This window comes from Pseudoliparis swirei, chromosome 18 (genome assembly GCF_029220125.1).
Source record: "Pseudoliparis swirei isolate HS2019 ecotype Mariana Trench chromosome 18, NWPU_hadal_v1, whole genome shotgun sequence".
In the NCBI taxonomy this organism is placed as follows: Eukaryota; Metazoa; Chordata; class Actinopteri; order Perciformes; family Liparidae; genus Pseudoliparis; species Pseudoliparis swirei.
In genome coordinates, this window is record NC_079405.1 from 5,757,294 (window position 1) to 5,773,365 (window position 16,072).

The 16,072-nt window shown below is 42.0% G+C and overlaps 1 protein-coding gene across 11 annotated transcripts in view; it reads right to left on the bottom strand.

Annotated features, from left to right (window-relative positions):
- Positions 1 to 16,072, bottom strand: part of rap1gapb (RAP1 GTPase activating protein b) — a 125,148-nt gene that overhangs the window by 21,526 nt on the left and 87,550 nt on the right. For 9 of the 11 annotated variants that reach the window (XR_008834522.1, XR_008834523.1, XM_056438553.1 and 6 more), the window contains 4 exons: positions 10,265 to 10,312; positions 6,754 to 6,792; positions 5,061 to 5,246; positions 4,038 to 4,141 (listed from right to left, as the gene is read on the bottom strand). Coding sequence is in view for 9 of the 11 variants with exons in the window: in XM_056438553.1 (XP_056294528.1) it covers positions 4,038 to 4,141; positions 5,061 to 5,246; positions 6,754 to 6,792; positions 10,265 to 10,303 (368 nt within the window). In the remaining 2 variants the exon portion in view is untranslated. The remainder of the gene's footprint in view (positions 1 to 4,037; positions 4,142 to 5,060; positions 5,247 to 6,753; positions 6,793 to 10,264; positions 10,313 to 16,072) is intronic. The other 2 variants (XM_056438555.1, XM_056438557.1) reach the window with 1 other exon arrangement.

Consider the following 16,072-nt stretch of genomic DNA (forward strand, 5'->3'; position numbering starts at 1 on the left):
ACATAACATTACAGGAAAACACATTTTTTCTTTATTATTTAAAAGGTCAGTTTAAAGAAGTTTCATATAAAAATAAGAAATACTTTTTTTTGACCCAAAGAGCCAAATAAAAACAAAAACATCTGGCATAAAATCACATAACATTACAGGAAAACACATTTTTTAATTATTATTTAAAAGGTCAGTTTTAAGAAGTTTCATACAACTACGCAGACGGCTCTAATTAACAAAAAGTTTCTCTCGGCCCATGTGGACTGCCGACAGTCAACTCCCCTTCAGGAGCTTCTACTCTTTGCTTTTAAAGTGTTAAAGTCAGTGAACAATTAATTCAGACAATCAAATGATAATGATATGTAGAAACAGCAAAACAATCTCTCATCATTCATCTAAATGTCCGAGGTTATAGATATTAAAACTATACGTAACACTGAAACAGTGAACACCTCTTTGGACTCAACATGGTACAGTCTGAGTTCCCTCTGCTTTAAAGCCGGCAGGTCCTCCCGTCTCATGGATCACGGAGGTCTGGATCGTGGTCCATGCCGACTACGAACTCTTCATACACTCTGTCATATTCATTGAGTGTGTTTATGTAACTCCTGGACATATTACTGTTTCCTTCTGGTCACATGACATCTATTGTTCTGTCCTTCCTGGAGAGGGATCCTCCTCTGTTGCTCTCCTCAAGGTTTCTTCCCTTTTTTCCCTTGAAAGTGTTTTTTCTATTTCTTTGTAGTTTCTCCTGATCCGATGTGAGGTCGAAGGTCAGGGAAGTCGTATGTGTACAGATTGTAAAGCCACCAACGACAGACGGATCTTGTTCTTTTCCTTATCATTCGTACACACATAGGCCTATACTCTTCAAACTGAGAAAACAAAGTTTTTTATTTTTCAATACTCTGCTGTGACTGTTTGCCTTGAATAAGCCGGTTGTGTCTCTGTAGCCGTCAAGTGCATATTGAAAAAAAAAAACTTTATTTTTTCATTTTAAAAGCTGAACACATAAAAAACAGCATTTTCAACTGATGGAGCTGACATTTCCCTGAATTCAAGGTGCCATTTAAATATATGTAAATACTGTATATATACACATATATACATATATGTGTATATATATATATTAGGGCTGTCAGCGTTAACGCGTTAATCTATGCGATTAATTTGGCTGTGTTAACGCACTAAAATATTTTAACGCAATTAACGCAACCTTGTTTACTTCCGGTGTTCGTTGAAGTTTTTTCACTCCCCTGAGTGTCAAACCGCGGCAGTACGGTTTATTTTTTTGTAAAATGGAGAAAATGAGCCCAGCCTCCAGAGGGTTAACGTGACATATGTGAATGTCAGTCAGTTACCAAGGCCACTGGTTCTGCTGCTGTTCAATGTTAAAGATGACAGGACCAATGGGGTCTCAATATACTTTTTTTTTTACTAATCTGGATGTTTCACTGAAGAAACAATTTATCATCCACAATATTAAATACCTCGCTGGCACTTTATAGGTAGGAGCCTCTTTGAAAACACAGCTCTGTGTGAAGTTTTGTCTTTAAAAAGAAGGAAAAAAAACTTTTAATCGCGATTAATGAATTTCAAAATGTGCGATTAATTAGTGAATTTTTTTTAATCGATTGACAGCCCTAATATATATATATATATATATATATATATTATGAATTGTAGTGGTTAACTGCTTCAGTTATGAATGTAAGCAGAAAGCGTAACAGGTGTAGCACCAGTAACTAAGGGGAATGGAGCTTAGTGAACAACCAATTCATAGTTTTAAGTCCTAACAACCTGTAATCCTTCTGTTTGCTGAGGAATTGGTGTTTTTACAGTTTATAGAGAAACATTAGTTACAGAGGATTTAAATATGAACGGTGAGCCTTGAATGAGCACATTGTCTGTGTAGCTGTCAAGTGCATAAAAAAACAACAACTTTAGGTTCTCGTTTTAAAAACTGAATGCATGAAAAACAAAGAGGCAACGCAGCTCCTAACATCTGGAGTGGAGCCTCTCTGGGGTCTAAAAATGAATTCCTGGGTCACGTTGAGCGAGCAGTTCTGCTCATCTTTGGCAGAATGTGGAGGACTTGGGCGAGTGGACCGGTGGGAGCCGGTACGCTCGTGGGGGGGGGGGGGGAGGGGAGTCGAGTAGTTTTTAAAGTTACTTAAACGGAGGAGTTTAGATTTTTATTCTGTGCCACAGACATTTTAACTCGTCCTATTCATACTCTCGTTTGTTTTGTTGTGTGACGCACAAACATGACCTTTAAATATCTGCAAATGTCTTATTGGAAACACTTTCTATGACGCACATTATAATATATAAAGGCATGAAGTCATGTTTCATAATTACTGGTCGCTCATTGACACAATCTTTAGGATCATTGTGTGTTATAATTCCCACGGTTCCATTTCTGTAATGCATAATAATCACTGTGATAGTGCATTGTCACATGACGACGCCTACGTGGTCATTGTTTGCTTTCAGTAAAGTTAAAAACTAGTGCTGTGAAAAATAACGCGTTAACTCAGTTAATTCAATTTCAGGTTTAACTGCAGAATGAGCTCCGTTGTTCCGCTGTTGGTCGCCGAAAAAGTCACGCCAGTCGATCGCGCGAGTGTCGTAGATCGCATGACATTAAAGAGATTGGCCCGCCCCTGACATGTTCTCTATAGCCGTCTTTGTTCTTTATTAAACCCACAGCAGCATGTCATTTCACACTTATCAATCTCGCCCTCTACCACAGAGCTCCGTGCGCGCATCTCGACGAGCAAAAAAAGTCACTTGTCAATCTGTCCCGTGTCCGGGCCGGTGAGGTTTCAGCTTTGCGGTGTTCTTTGTCCCGTGCCTTTCATCACGGCCCAGTTCATGAAGAAAACCCACACAGTCAGTTTGCCTCAGCAGCTGCTAGAGGAAGACTAGACCTCCTGTTACCTTTACATTTACTAACATATTTTACCCTCAGGGTCAATTAAAACCTCCAGAAAATTATTAGAATTAATATTGCTTCCCAAGTTTAAGTGTGAGGTACTTTATGTTTGTTTGTTGACTACCTAAATAGCCCTTTAAATAAATAAAAAGTTGATATTTCTTATATGTTTGACACAGTGAAAAACAGCGGAAGAACACCGACATTAAACATTGAATGAGGGTTAAACATTCTGTTTAGGATGAAGATGTATTAATGTTCCATATGGAAGAAAACTGCTAAATAACTGCTGAGTTGCAGCACCATTGTATAGAAGAATGTATAAATGTATATATCCGTCTTTTGTCATAAATCTCTATGTTCTCACAAAATATACCGAGAATATCGGTAATATGTGATTAATCATGATTAATCCACAAAATTTTAATCGTTTCACAGCCCTATTAAAAACATATAATTAAATCAAGAACATCATAGAAAATATGAAACTACTTTTTACTTTACCAACAGCCAACCATTATTATTTAGAGTAACTTATAATCACATTATTATGCATAGCAAAAAAGGTTGTTAGAAAATGCATTGAGCAATACATTTCAAATGCATTACCGTTTTATTTATTATTTTTATAAAGCATTGTGAATATTTTCAAGCTGTTATAACTGTAATTTTATTGTGCTATAAACAGATAACATATTAAAAGTATCTTTAAAAAAAAGTGTTACCATATTATTATTTCCAAATACCTGAATTAATGTAGTTATATAAACATTTATATCAAGAAATTATGAATTATAGTTTGAATAAAAATTCAATGATAATTGAGAATGCTCATCTTCCTTCTGTCATTTTTTCCCTGATTTAACACAATTCATGTAATAAGTAATTGCCAAAAATATCCCTGCATTACGTGGACATATGCAGCCAGATTTGCTGTGAGAAAATGTCCAGAGAGAGAAAAGAGAGAGAGAAAAGAGAAAATGGAGTAAAGGAAAATAACAATAGCAGGGGGACTGTCAGAGGACTCTGACTACGAGCTGGAGGGGGAGGAAAAAAAACATAATTGGGAGAGAAAACAGGTCAGATATGAAAATAATAATAAGTGTACCGGAGCATCAAGCGCAGATGCTCTTGATCCCCGATGACATCGTACTTCATGGAAAAGACCAAGTGGCCCAGGGCAGCATCCACGGTGTAATAATTAAAGTGTTCCTGAGGGCAGATAAGCAGAAGAAACCTCAACGCCGGGATGAAACTCGCCCAGCAACAAACACGCTGATGATAATAAACTAGAAATGGAAACGGCGCAGAGAGAGGGACTTTCTTTTTATTCTTTTAATTTAGGAAAGCGGTTGAAGTGCCCTCGAGGAACAGGTGTGAAACAAGGTACCACCTTTTCTTATCTGGTAGACGCATATATATGCAGGACTTACAAGGAGGCAATTGGTTTCAAAGCATCATTTCCCATAATATATGCAGGATTTAGTGGTGTGTGTGTGTATGTTTTTTCTTTTGTGCTCGACTCCCCACGAGGCCGACTCGTAGTTGTGAAGGTAACTGAATGATAAATAACTCGACACACATATAAACTATGAAATATCTTTCCTGTGCCTCTTTTTCCCCCCCCCCTCCTATTTTACCAGATGTTAAAGTCCTGTTTTTTTTAGCTAAACACAAATGAGCCGAGTTCCGGCATTTTATACCAATTTCCATTTTACTTGCTTCATGTTCTCAAATTGAATCAGACCACTTACACCCGGCAAGTATATTTAAGAAGCCCACTTGTATATATTATGTATAATAAATGTGTAATAACCCAACACTACATCTACCACTAGATTTAGATCATGTGCACTATGGGACATATTATTACTATCTGTAATTTAAAACTGTATCCAAAACTGTACATACGAGCACCTTTCTTGTTCTCGCACATATTACCACCTTTGTATCTTTCTTATTATAGTGTTATATCTAAACTGTTGACTCGGAGAGCCCTGCAGTAGATTGGTCTGGGCACAAAGGGCAAATAAGACCGTGAAAGTTGAAATTTAGAAGCTGTACGAGACTGAATAAATCAAGATGGATTCCTTTTTCAAATGCATAAAATCATACTCCCCCCCCCTCTCACCTTGCCCATGAACTGCTTCCTGTAGATCTTGGCGGTGCTGTTCGTCTCCAGTTTGACGTGGGAGGCGGGGCATGGCGGTCGATCCTCCTCCGGTGGCTCTCTGAGCTCGTGGTTGATCCCTTCGATCCAGTAGCCTCCGAACTGGGGCAGCAGGATGAGCGGGAACGGGCTCGTGCGCCCGAGAACCTGACGGCGAGGGACAGCGTTGGTATGGAAAAGCATTTCTGATGAGTAACCAAGGGCATTAAAACACCGCACGGCTCCCATTGTCGCAGAACACAGAGAAATATCGGTTCTTAAATGGTTCTTTAAAAGGCTTTGTGGTTCTACAAAGAACCATCATCGACTGAAGAACCTTTTTTTTCATTCAAGGCACCATTATAGGTTCTTTGAAGAACTCTTTAAAGAACTCTTTAAGGAAATGGTTCTTTAAAAACCCTGTTTTGAAAGATTCTGTGTAACCAACAATGGTTCCTTAAAGAACCATGTTTTGGAGGTCATTTGAGACAACTTTAAAGGTTATTTGAAGAACTTTTCAAGGAAATGGTTCTAAAGAACCCTGGTTTGAAAGGTTCTTTGAGGCACCAGAAATGGTGCCTTAAAGAACCATTTCTGAAGGTCCTTTGAAGAACTCTTTATGGAAATGATTCTTCAAAGAACCCTGGTTTGAAAGGTTCTTTTGTGGAACCAGAAATGGTTCTTCTATCGCATCACTCTGAAGAACCATTTTTTGGTTCCAGATGGCACCTTCATTTTTCTTTGTGTGCTTCGTTTGACCATTTAAACCATTTTTATTTTGCTCTACGCCGTCTGGCATCTGTACAATATATGAGTTTATTTGTAAAGGGAGTGTGCCATTGTGTGTGCCATAATGTGTGTGCCATCGGGTGTGCCATTGGGTGTGCCATTATGTGTCATTGTGTGTGGCATTGAGTCTGCCATTGTGTGTGCCGTTAGGTGTGCCATTGTGTGTGCCATTGGGTGTGCTATTGAGTGTGCCATTGGGTTTGCCATTGTGTGTGCCATTGTGTGTGCCATTGTGTCTGCCATTAAGTGTGCCATTGAGTGTGCCATTGTGTGTGCCATTAGATGTGTCATTGTGTGTGCCATTGTGTCTGCCGTTGAGTGTGCCATTGAGTGTGCCATTGTGTGTGCCATTGAGTGTGCCATTGAGTGTGTCATTGTGTGTGCCATTGTGTGCCATTGAGTGTGCCGTTGAGTGTGCTATTGATTGTGCTATTGGGTGTGCCATTGTGTGTGTCATTGAGTCTGCCATTGAGTCTGCCATTGAGTGTGCCATTGAGTGTGCCGTTGAGTGTGCCATTGTGTGTGCCATTGAGTCTGCCATTGTGTCTGCCGTTGAGTGTGCCATTGAGTGTGCCATTGTGTGTGCCATTGTGTGTGCCATTGAGTGTGCCATTGTGTGTGCCATTAGATGTGTCATTGTGTGTGCCATTGTGTCTGCCGTTGAGTGTGCCATTGAGTGTACCATTGTGTGTGCCATTGAGTGTGCCATTGTGTGTGCCATTAGATGTGTCATTGTGTGTGCCATTGTGTGTGCCATTGAGTGTGCCATTAGATGTGTCATTGTGTGTGCCGTTGGGTGTGCCATTGAGTGTGCCATTGAGTGTGCCATTGAGTGTGCCATTGGGTGTGCCATTGGGTGTGCCGTTGGGTGTGCCGTTGAGTGTACCTCGTGAACGCTGGGATATGGGATGTAGTCCTCTTCGGTCTGCGGGGGGAGGAGACAAAGAGGAGTCAAGCTGACGAACAGACGCTGCGAGTCATGATTTCAGTCATGGGGGCTTTGAGGGGAATCACAATGGGCACACACACTGTGACTCCATCATCCCACTCGTTACACGCTTATTTTTCTCATCCTGCAAACTCGACAGAGGCCAAACTAGCAGTGTATTCCTCCCCAGCGAGCACAAAGCCCTTTTTTGATGGCAAATATTGTTTGTGTGTGCGGCTCACTGCTGTCAGTGTTACCGTGTAACTGTTGGAACGGATCCAAACTGCTTATTTGGGTAAAAATAAATGCCCATTTGTTTTACGTCTGGGTGCAACTCAAACTGTCGATGGTTCCTGCTGGATATGCACAAGTCGGTGAAAGATAATTTAACCATTTGGCGGTCGCGCTCAGTTTTCGGGCCTTCCTCTGGGACGTCCGTTGATTAAACAAAGACTTTTGTGACTACGTGTCGCAATTTACTTCTTCACCTTCAATTTCAGATCGTCAATTTCTCAGCAGAGCACGCCGGGTCCATGACGACTTCTACCGGCGAGAGCCGAAGTGAAAGCAAGAGAGCTTCTATTTTTATTCTCGTTAACTCAATGAAGTTTTGCAAGAAATACAATCTTTATTATGACGCCGCATTATTCATTCAGATGATCAGATTCTATCTATTGGAGCTCAAACGGGGGTTTGTTTACCTCTGAGGGTACCTGTAGTCACAGCAGGGGATACGTGAGATTACAAAATATAAACTACCGTTCAAAAGTTTGTGGTCACTTAGAAATGTCTTTATTTTTCAAAGAAAAGCACTGTTTTTTCAATAAAGATAACATTAATCAAAAATACACACTATCCATTGTTAATGTGGTAAATGACTATTCTAGGTGGAAACGTCTGGTTTCTAATGAAATATCTCCATAGGTGTATAGAGGCCCATTTCCATCAACGATCACTCCAGTGTTCTAATGGTACATTGTGTTTGCTAATCGCCTTAGAAGACTAATGTCTGATTAGAAAACCCTTGTGCAATTATGTTAGCACAGCTGAAAACAGTTATGCTGGTGATATAAGCTATACAACTGGCCTTCCTTTGAGCTTGAAGAACAAAATTAATACTTCAAATATTAATCATTATTTCTAACCTTGTCAATGTCTTGACTATATTTTCTATTCAATTTTCAATTCATTTGAGAAATAAAAGTGAGTTTTCATGGAAGACACGAAATTGTCTGGATGACCGCAAACTTTTGAACGGTAGTGTATATTTAAAATTAGCGGAAATTCAAAGATCCTTCTTAAAAAAAAATGTATTTCATAAATATTCAATAAAACACAAGTGTAAGTTCATAAAGTGAATTGTATATATTCTATATTAAATCAGACACTGGTCGCACAGGGCTGTGTATTACATCTTTTGTTCAACCTAATATGCTTTGCGTTGGTTCGGGGGAGCTTGGCTGAGAAGATATTTCACAGGGGGGAACATCACTGAAAAGAAGTGTGAGAACCAGTGCAGGAGAAGGGCCTAGAAGGGTTCTCTGTAGAACCTCTGAGGGGTTTCTGGGTGGAACCGTTGACTAGATTGTTTTGGAACCCTTGATGTTGGGTTCTAGGTAGAATCTTTATGAAAAAGTTATATCCTATGAGAACAAGCCGAAGAACCCTGTACTGTTCTAGTGAGCACCTTTATTTTAATAGTGTTACATAAGGCTTTTATGCAAACTACAAAACCCCAATAGACATTATTATACGGCGGCTCTTACGAAAAGTTACTCCTCATCCTCAGCCTGCAGCACGTGTCGATATCAGCGTGTCAAAAATCAAACTTCAGGCTTCAAACTCAGTTAGGTTTCTAAAAAAATCGTCTTTTGGGTTAAAAAAAAAAAAGTCCTCAAGTACACTGATGCGTACAAGTTGTGTACAGGACATTGAAAACATATCATGTGAATTTTAGGTTTTCCCAGTTGTCCCCAATAAATTAGGACAATTCATGAAATATGAAGCAAAAAACATTATGCCAATCATTTTTTTAGAGACGTCAAACTGACCCCAAAGGTAATAGGAGGGTTAAGAAGCCCACTTGTATATATTATGTATAATAAATGTGTAATAACCCAACACTACCTCTACCACTAGACTTAGATCATGTGCACTATGGGACTTATTATTACTATCTGTAATTTAAAACTGTATCCAAAACGTTACTCCTCATCCTCAGCCTGCAGCACGTGTCAATTTCAGCTTGTCAAAAATCAAACTTCAGGCTTCAAACTAAGTTAGATTTCTAAAAGAAATCGTCTTTTGGGTTAAAAAAAACTGAAGTCCTCAAGTTATGTGACAGAAACATCAGCGTTGACTTCCCGTTTTCACATGGGGAATGAAGGCAGCTGTCTCCTGGCACCCGCCGTGTGTGTGTGTGTGTGTGTGTGTGTGCTCCACTGGTCTTCATACTTCCTCATTCATGATCACGTGGATTCAATCCGAAATGATGTCTATAATTCTTCATATGGCGACTGCCCCATGAGAGGAAAGCCACACTGAAGTCGCCTGTTCTCATGTCAGGTTGCCATCTTGTGTGAGCCCCTCTCTGACTTGACCTCACACTTCCTGCTGAAAGCTCCTCCCACACTCAAAGAAATGACTCATTGGATGAACTCAATTAAATTGTTGGCAGGTTTTCCATCCAATAATTATATGCAACTCCAACTCAAATTTAGCACATCAGTGCAATAAAATGTAATTAAGTTAGTCCAACACATTTGTATCAAATACATCTAAAATAAAATAACGATATTCACTAAATTAATTCATTTACTCAAAATATAAACTAACTAACTAAATATGCAAATTACACAAAGAAGGAACGCCCCAACTGGGAATTGAACCCACGACCCTCTGGCTGTGAGGCTACAGTGCTAGCCACTACACCACCGTGCAGCCCTGAGAGTGTCTTTACCTCATGTAAACAACTGATTTTCAGAAGGCGCATGCGCAAAGGGTAGTCCTCAATGAAACACATTTATTTTGAGTTGATATGCACACCATCTAACCTAAATAAATCTAATAAATGAAAGTATTCCTACATTTTGTGTTACACCCATTCAATATAAATATCTTCGTTTTGTAATTGATTTATTTAAATGTATCAAACAATATTTAAATGTGTCACCTCGAAGAAGGGCTTGAATCGTTTTTGTGAGTGTAATCTAAATAAATCGAATCAATGAAAGTATTCCTACATTTTGTGTTACACCCATTCAATATAAATATCTTCGTTTTGCAATTGATTTATTTAAATGTATCAAACAATATTTAAATGTGTCACCTCTAAGAAGGGCTTGAATCGTTTTTTTGAGTGCAGCCTCCACTGTAATAGGTGGGACGGCTTATCCGGACCCTAAAGCCGACCTGACGGGTTTGGATCCGCGGTTCTACGCGAGGAGACGTGAGGATTTTCGCGACTCACTTTGAGGGTGTGAGGGAGGGGGCATCTCTGCTCATCCATTCTGCAACCCTGTAGAGAGAGAAACGATGGGATGCTGAGGGAACAGGTGGAGCAAAAACACCGGCTCACACACGACGTGCAACGATCAACACATGCGAGAGACGTCTCGGTAAACGTCTCGAGAGCGAGAATTATTCCGCGCGACGGTAATTTCATGTTTACGTCGGGCGGGCTCGAGCGACAGATGGAGGAAGTGAAAAGGAGGGGATTAGAGAGAGAGAGGGAAACAGATGAGCGGAGGTCCGGGAGGAGAGGAGAGGTGTTTCCATCACTGGAGATGTATTTATGAAAATGCCAAAGGAGGTGATTTACTGTCACCTTGTTCTGATCCCAAAGCAGAGAGACAGAAGAAGAACAAAAGCATTCCTGACAATTGTTCCCTTTGTGTGGAATACCCGGCAGCCAGATTTGAATCCTATCAAATTTAACGGAAATTCAGATGGAAATTGGAAATGCTTTCATTAAATTCATTCTTTGGAGACGGTTCCACTGCTTCTGCTTTGCTCTCTTTCCCTCCCTCGTTCATTTTTCCTCGTTGGAGGATATGCGTTGCTCATCATAAAATATGCTGCTGTTGTCTATTGAAAAGTAGCTCAGGAAAAAAATGTTATGCCTGTGATTTTTCTTCCGGCAGAAGATGTTGTTGTTTTGTCGGTGTTTCGCATATTACACAACTAAATCATGTTGTCGTGGCCCCTTTCAGCGATAGGCTCCTCCATCCCCGATATTATCACCGGAGACAACAACAACAGTGCTTCTGGATCCTGGTCACGTGACCCGGACACAGCAATGACCAAGAGACGAGGTCAGCGGGGAAGATATCTGACAATTTAGGAGATGATACTAAGAATAAAAGAATTAATTGATATAGAGCAGGGGTCGGGAACCTATGGCTCGCGAGCCATATATGGCTCTTCCGGTGACGGCATATGGCTCCCAGACAATTTTGAGTTGAAAAAAAAATTAAAATCTCCGCCCGCCCCCCTGTAATTTTCTCTATCGCGCCAGATTACAGCAGAAGTAATGTCAAGTCCTTTTCTTAAAGACGTCTTTGTTCTTTTATTAAACATCTGTTATTGATCGTCGCCACAGCAGCATGGGGGCGGAGCAAAGAAAAAGTCACCTGCACCCCAGTAACATCATGCAGCACCAGAAGTCGCATTAAAAGCAAGACATATTTAATTTATTATACGTTAAAAATACTATATGGCTCTCAATGAAATATATTTAGAAATATTTGGCTTTTATGGCTCTCCCAGTCAAAAAGGTTCCTGACCCCTGATATAGAGCTTACTCAAAGACACTTTAACATGTTACATTCAGACACCGTAGACACAGCTACAGGGAGCAAGTCATGGTTAATCGACTAGGGAGGGGATTGAACCGCCAACCCCGTGATTGAAAGACGTACTTGCTAACCACTCAGTCGCCCCAAATGATGCATTGTGGGGGAAAATAATATTTGATCAGGTCTCCAACCAAGATCAAAAGGAAGAGAATTATGATTCAGTTAAAAATGTGAACGTGTGGATGCGTAGCACCAAAGTTACGATAATAACCGATATTCAAACTCTTAAATTCTCTTTCAGCTCATTCAAAATCTGCCGTTCTCGATTCTGCTTTGTGCCGACCGTGGAGCCGAACATCACCGTCCACAAAACCAACTCCGCTCCTCCAGATCCACATCAGCACCTCACACGTCCGGCGACGCAGACAGAGGCAACACAAGCACTTTGTTTAGCACATTGGGAAGCGTCTGGCTTCCGGAGGCAGCCCGAGGCCCCAGAAAAAGAAAAATTACGAGGGAAAGAGATGGGAAACATGGGAGACACATAGAAGTGTTGCAGGAGCACGGTTGGGGAAACTAGAATACAGAAGTAAAGCCGACGAACGTGAGTCTCGAAATAGAATTCGATGCAAGTTTTCTGTAAGTCCAGAGCGAGCGGGAAATTCAGAGCTCGGGAGGAAGAACTGAAGTACCTGCATCCTCTCGATCATGGCGAACAGGTCCGAGCTCTGGGGGCGACATGGGTTTGACATTTGCTGTTTGGTATGCTTGCTCACTCATCCATTCATAACCCCCCCCCCCCCCCCCCCCTGATTTCCTTATTTAACCTCGAGTGATCTCCTCGACAGCGATCTCACTGAGGCTCCATTCAACTCTTCCTCCTCGCTGTAAACAAGCGGCTCTTTTAGGCCTCGCAGCTCCTCGCCGCCGCTCTGTTGTCTCCAGCCGACGTCTCATCTGACCGCACGCAACGGGTCCATTTTTTCCTCTCGGGGCGCCGTGCCGCTCACCTGAATCTATAATTACGCGGCGTGAATTTGGGGCGTGCCGTCCGATTGGCCGGAGCTACCCGGTACGGGTGGGAAGCGACGCCTCGGGGGGCACGCCGTTCCTCCTCTGCAGAGGCCGCACTGTGGATTTCTCAGGAGCTCCGACCTGAGATGAGGAGGATCGCCCCCCCACCCCCTCACACACACACACACACACCCTCCGCTCAGCATGTAACGCGAGTGGACTGAAGTGCCAAGCTGATGTTTCCACATGACAGATTCAATTTACCGAAGGCAACCGCAGGCCGAGCGAAACACAAACACACACACACACACACAACCGCGGGAAAGCGTTTACGTGCATGCGTTTACACATGTTCACACCTGCGAACCTATTCAAAGGCATCAGCACCCATAAACGCACACACACCTGACGCTGACCCAGTGGGGCCTTTAAAGGTGCAGCCTGGAGTCTATTGTTGTGGAAATAAACAAAGCCGTATGCAACAAACATGCCGACTAGATGATGGGTGAAACTCCCACGAACCACGTCGGGGCGGAATCTCTCCGGAGAAAGATGGTAAGCGACGCACACCTGGGCCACGGAGACGGTATGCACATATACAGCATGTCCGAATGAAACTACAATAATGACATCACTTCCTAATGCCATCATGAGGTGAACAAATTATGATTTAAAAAAAAAGTATATGCTCCAGGCAGTTTCTGTATGGGGCTTAAAACAGATCCGAGAGCAGTGGAGCATGTCTCTATCTGAACACACATATCCAATATACTGACCTGCCACACACACACACGCACACACACACATTTTTACACACACACGCGTCGTCTATCTGTCTCCGAGCTACCTTAAGAAACAAGCAACAACAACTGGAGCGAAAGGAGTCTCTCACTTCCAGCGAGTGAAACAATACTCACATCGCTGAGGCACCGTCTCTTGAGAAAAGGCTTCCTGGGAGGACTGCTGAGCAGCCCGTCCAATAAGGCATTCTTAGCTGTCCTGAGATCAGTCATCTCTCACGCAAGTGTACGGGGAGGGATGAGAGCGAAGGGTGTTGATGTCACTGTCAGCCACGAGGAGCAAAGGCGAGAGTGACAACGACACACACTCAGTGTGTAGTGTCGCTCAGGCAATAAACTGGGAGAGGAAGCTAGATGGCTGCCAGAATGCATACATCCGTGTGTGTGTGTGTGTGTGAGGTAGAAGCAGCATGTGTGTGTGTGTGTGTGTGTGAATTTCCCCTCCCTTCCTACCGTTTTTTTTTTTTAATAACTGCTCCCGCCCTCCCGTAGACACACACACAGCTGTTCAGTAGGAAGCATGAGGGAGGGAGGAACACCAGTGACACACACACACACACATACGCAGGCATATGGACAGACACAAAACAGCAGTTCAATGCTCTTCCTCTTTTCCTTCAGCTTGCATTTGTCAAGCTTCCCGCTCATGACATTTCTCCTGCGCTCCGCAGGCAGCCAGACGACACGCACGGAAACAGCATTTCTTTTTCCTCCGAGGGCGAATCCTAGACATTTGCATACATTTAGCCATTCATGTCACAATGTGTTTGACAGCACATGGTGAGAAGTGTGAGGCTACAGGGGGAGGCTGAGCCAACCACAGCACCTACGAAATCCTGTGCGCGTAGTTAAGCACTGGTATGTGTGACACGAGAGCATAACGTTATGTGTGTGTGTGAATATGTATGTATGTATATGCACATGTATGTACATGTGTATATGTATATATGTTTATGTATATATATAGGCATATGTATATGGTTCTCTGAAATAAGTTTTTTCGTGAAATCATAGGTTAGGGCACTTATAAGCTTGATAGCTTCAGCCTTGACCCTTTTGGTCAGACACTTTCTTCTTTTGTTGAATTTTGATTTTTGTATATTTTGCTGATCAAAATAAACTAAACTAAACTAATAACAAGATAAGGAAAAAAACTGAGGAGGAAAAGGAGAGATTAGAAATGTGAAGGAAGCTCTGTGGGATGAAAGAGTCTTTTCCGTGCAGCGTCCTCCATCAGCCACACTCACAACATCACATACCAACAAATAGTGACCTACTTTCAAAAAAGAAGAAGAAGAAGAAGAAGAAAAACGCTGGAAACCCTACGTGGCAATGTTATGTAACGTCACATAACTTTAAATAAATTGAGTTCCGGGTTCACACAGGAAAGAAATGTCATTCTCCTGGGTGAAAGTCTTGTGTTTCTGAAACCCACCATCCCCTCCTCCATCCTCCCGAAAAACACTCCATTACTCTTTCCTAAGTAACTTGACTTTCTCCTTTACTTCTGCAATCACTATGACCATTGTTGTTGTTGTTTTTATCTTGTAAATACATGTTGCTATTCTGTTATCTTCCATGTCTTTTTTAAATATTCATCCTGCTATTTATAATTGACATGTACGTACAATGAGAGTGTAAGTGTAACCGGAGTCAAATTCTATGTCTGTGCACACGTATATGGCCAATAAAGATGATTCTGACAACGAGGAGCGCCGTAGGCCGTGGAGATATTTGTCTTTTTAGTGCGACTTTTGTCATCTGATCCTTCTAGAATGCATAAACTGTGAAGTCTAGAGTCTAGACGCTTCACGACTGGGTCTTGCTAGATGCTGAACTGGATCGGCTCAGATTGAGTTCAGATCTCCCTGAGGTGCGGGGGCAGCATGAGTAAACAATATGGATCATCTTGCATCATCTTCCTTTCCAGAGAGCAAAGGGAGGCGAGGAAAACCAGGACCGGAGCACAGCGGAAACTCTGCGTCGCTTTTAAAGTCACTGATGATGGAATTACTGCTTAAATATAAAAGCTTTTGAAAAACACAAGAACAGGGGACTTTTCTTGTGACTCATTCATCGTGGATTGTGTTCGTCACAGAATTAGTGGAGCTTTGTAACAGGCGGCATCCTGCAGTCCTGCTGCGAAACTGTCCTAAAACCGCCATTCTCTCATTTGACCAGCAGGGGGCGAAGAATAAGTCCCGATTGTTTAGAAGTCTATAAGAAAAAACACTATAATTTACTACCTCAATCATTGTAAACAACAAACAGATTACGGTCTCAATTGCTAGTTTCAAGTCTTCTTCAATACGGCGTGACATCAACTTGTGTCTATCCGCCATTTTACAGCCCCAAAATAAATCAGATCACCACGGCGGCTCGCATTAAAGTGTCCGGCGCATCGTGCCGCTGACCGAGCCGCCGGATTTGAAGAGTTGGGAGTGAGGGACGTGCCGCAGCATCACAATGGAGCTGCTTTTTAGACAGCGCCTCGTCCCGGGGTTACATTTCACTCCCGATGATCCGCTCCGTCAGATCCGGACCGGCTTTGAACGCCACAATAGGATTTGAGGACGTTTACAGAAGGAAAGTCGAATACTAATTACATACTTTCATTTGCATACTTGCATAATTGTGACAACTGTGATGCTGATTATCATTCAGATT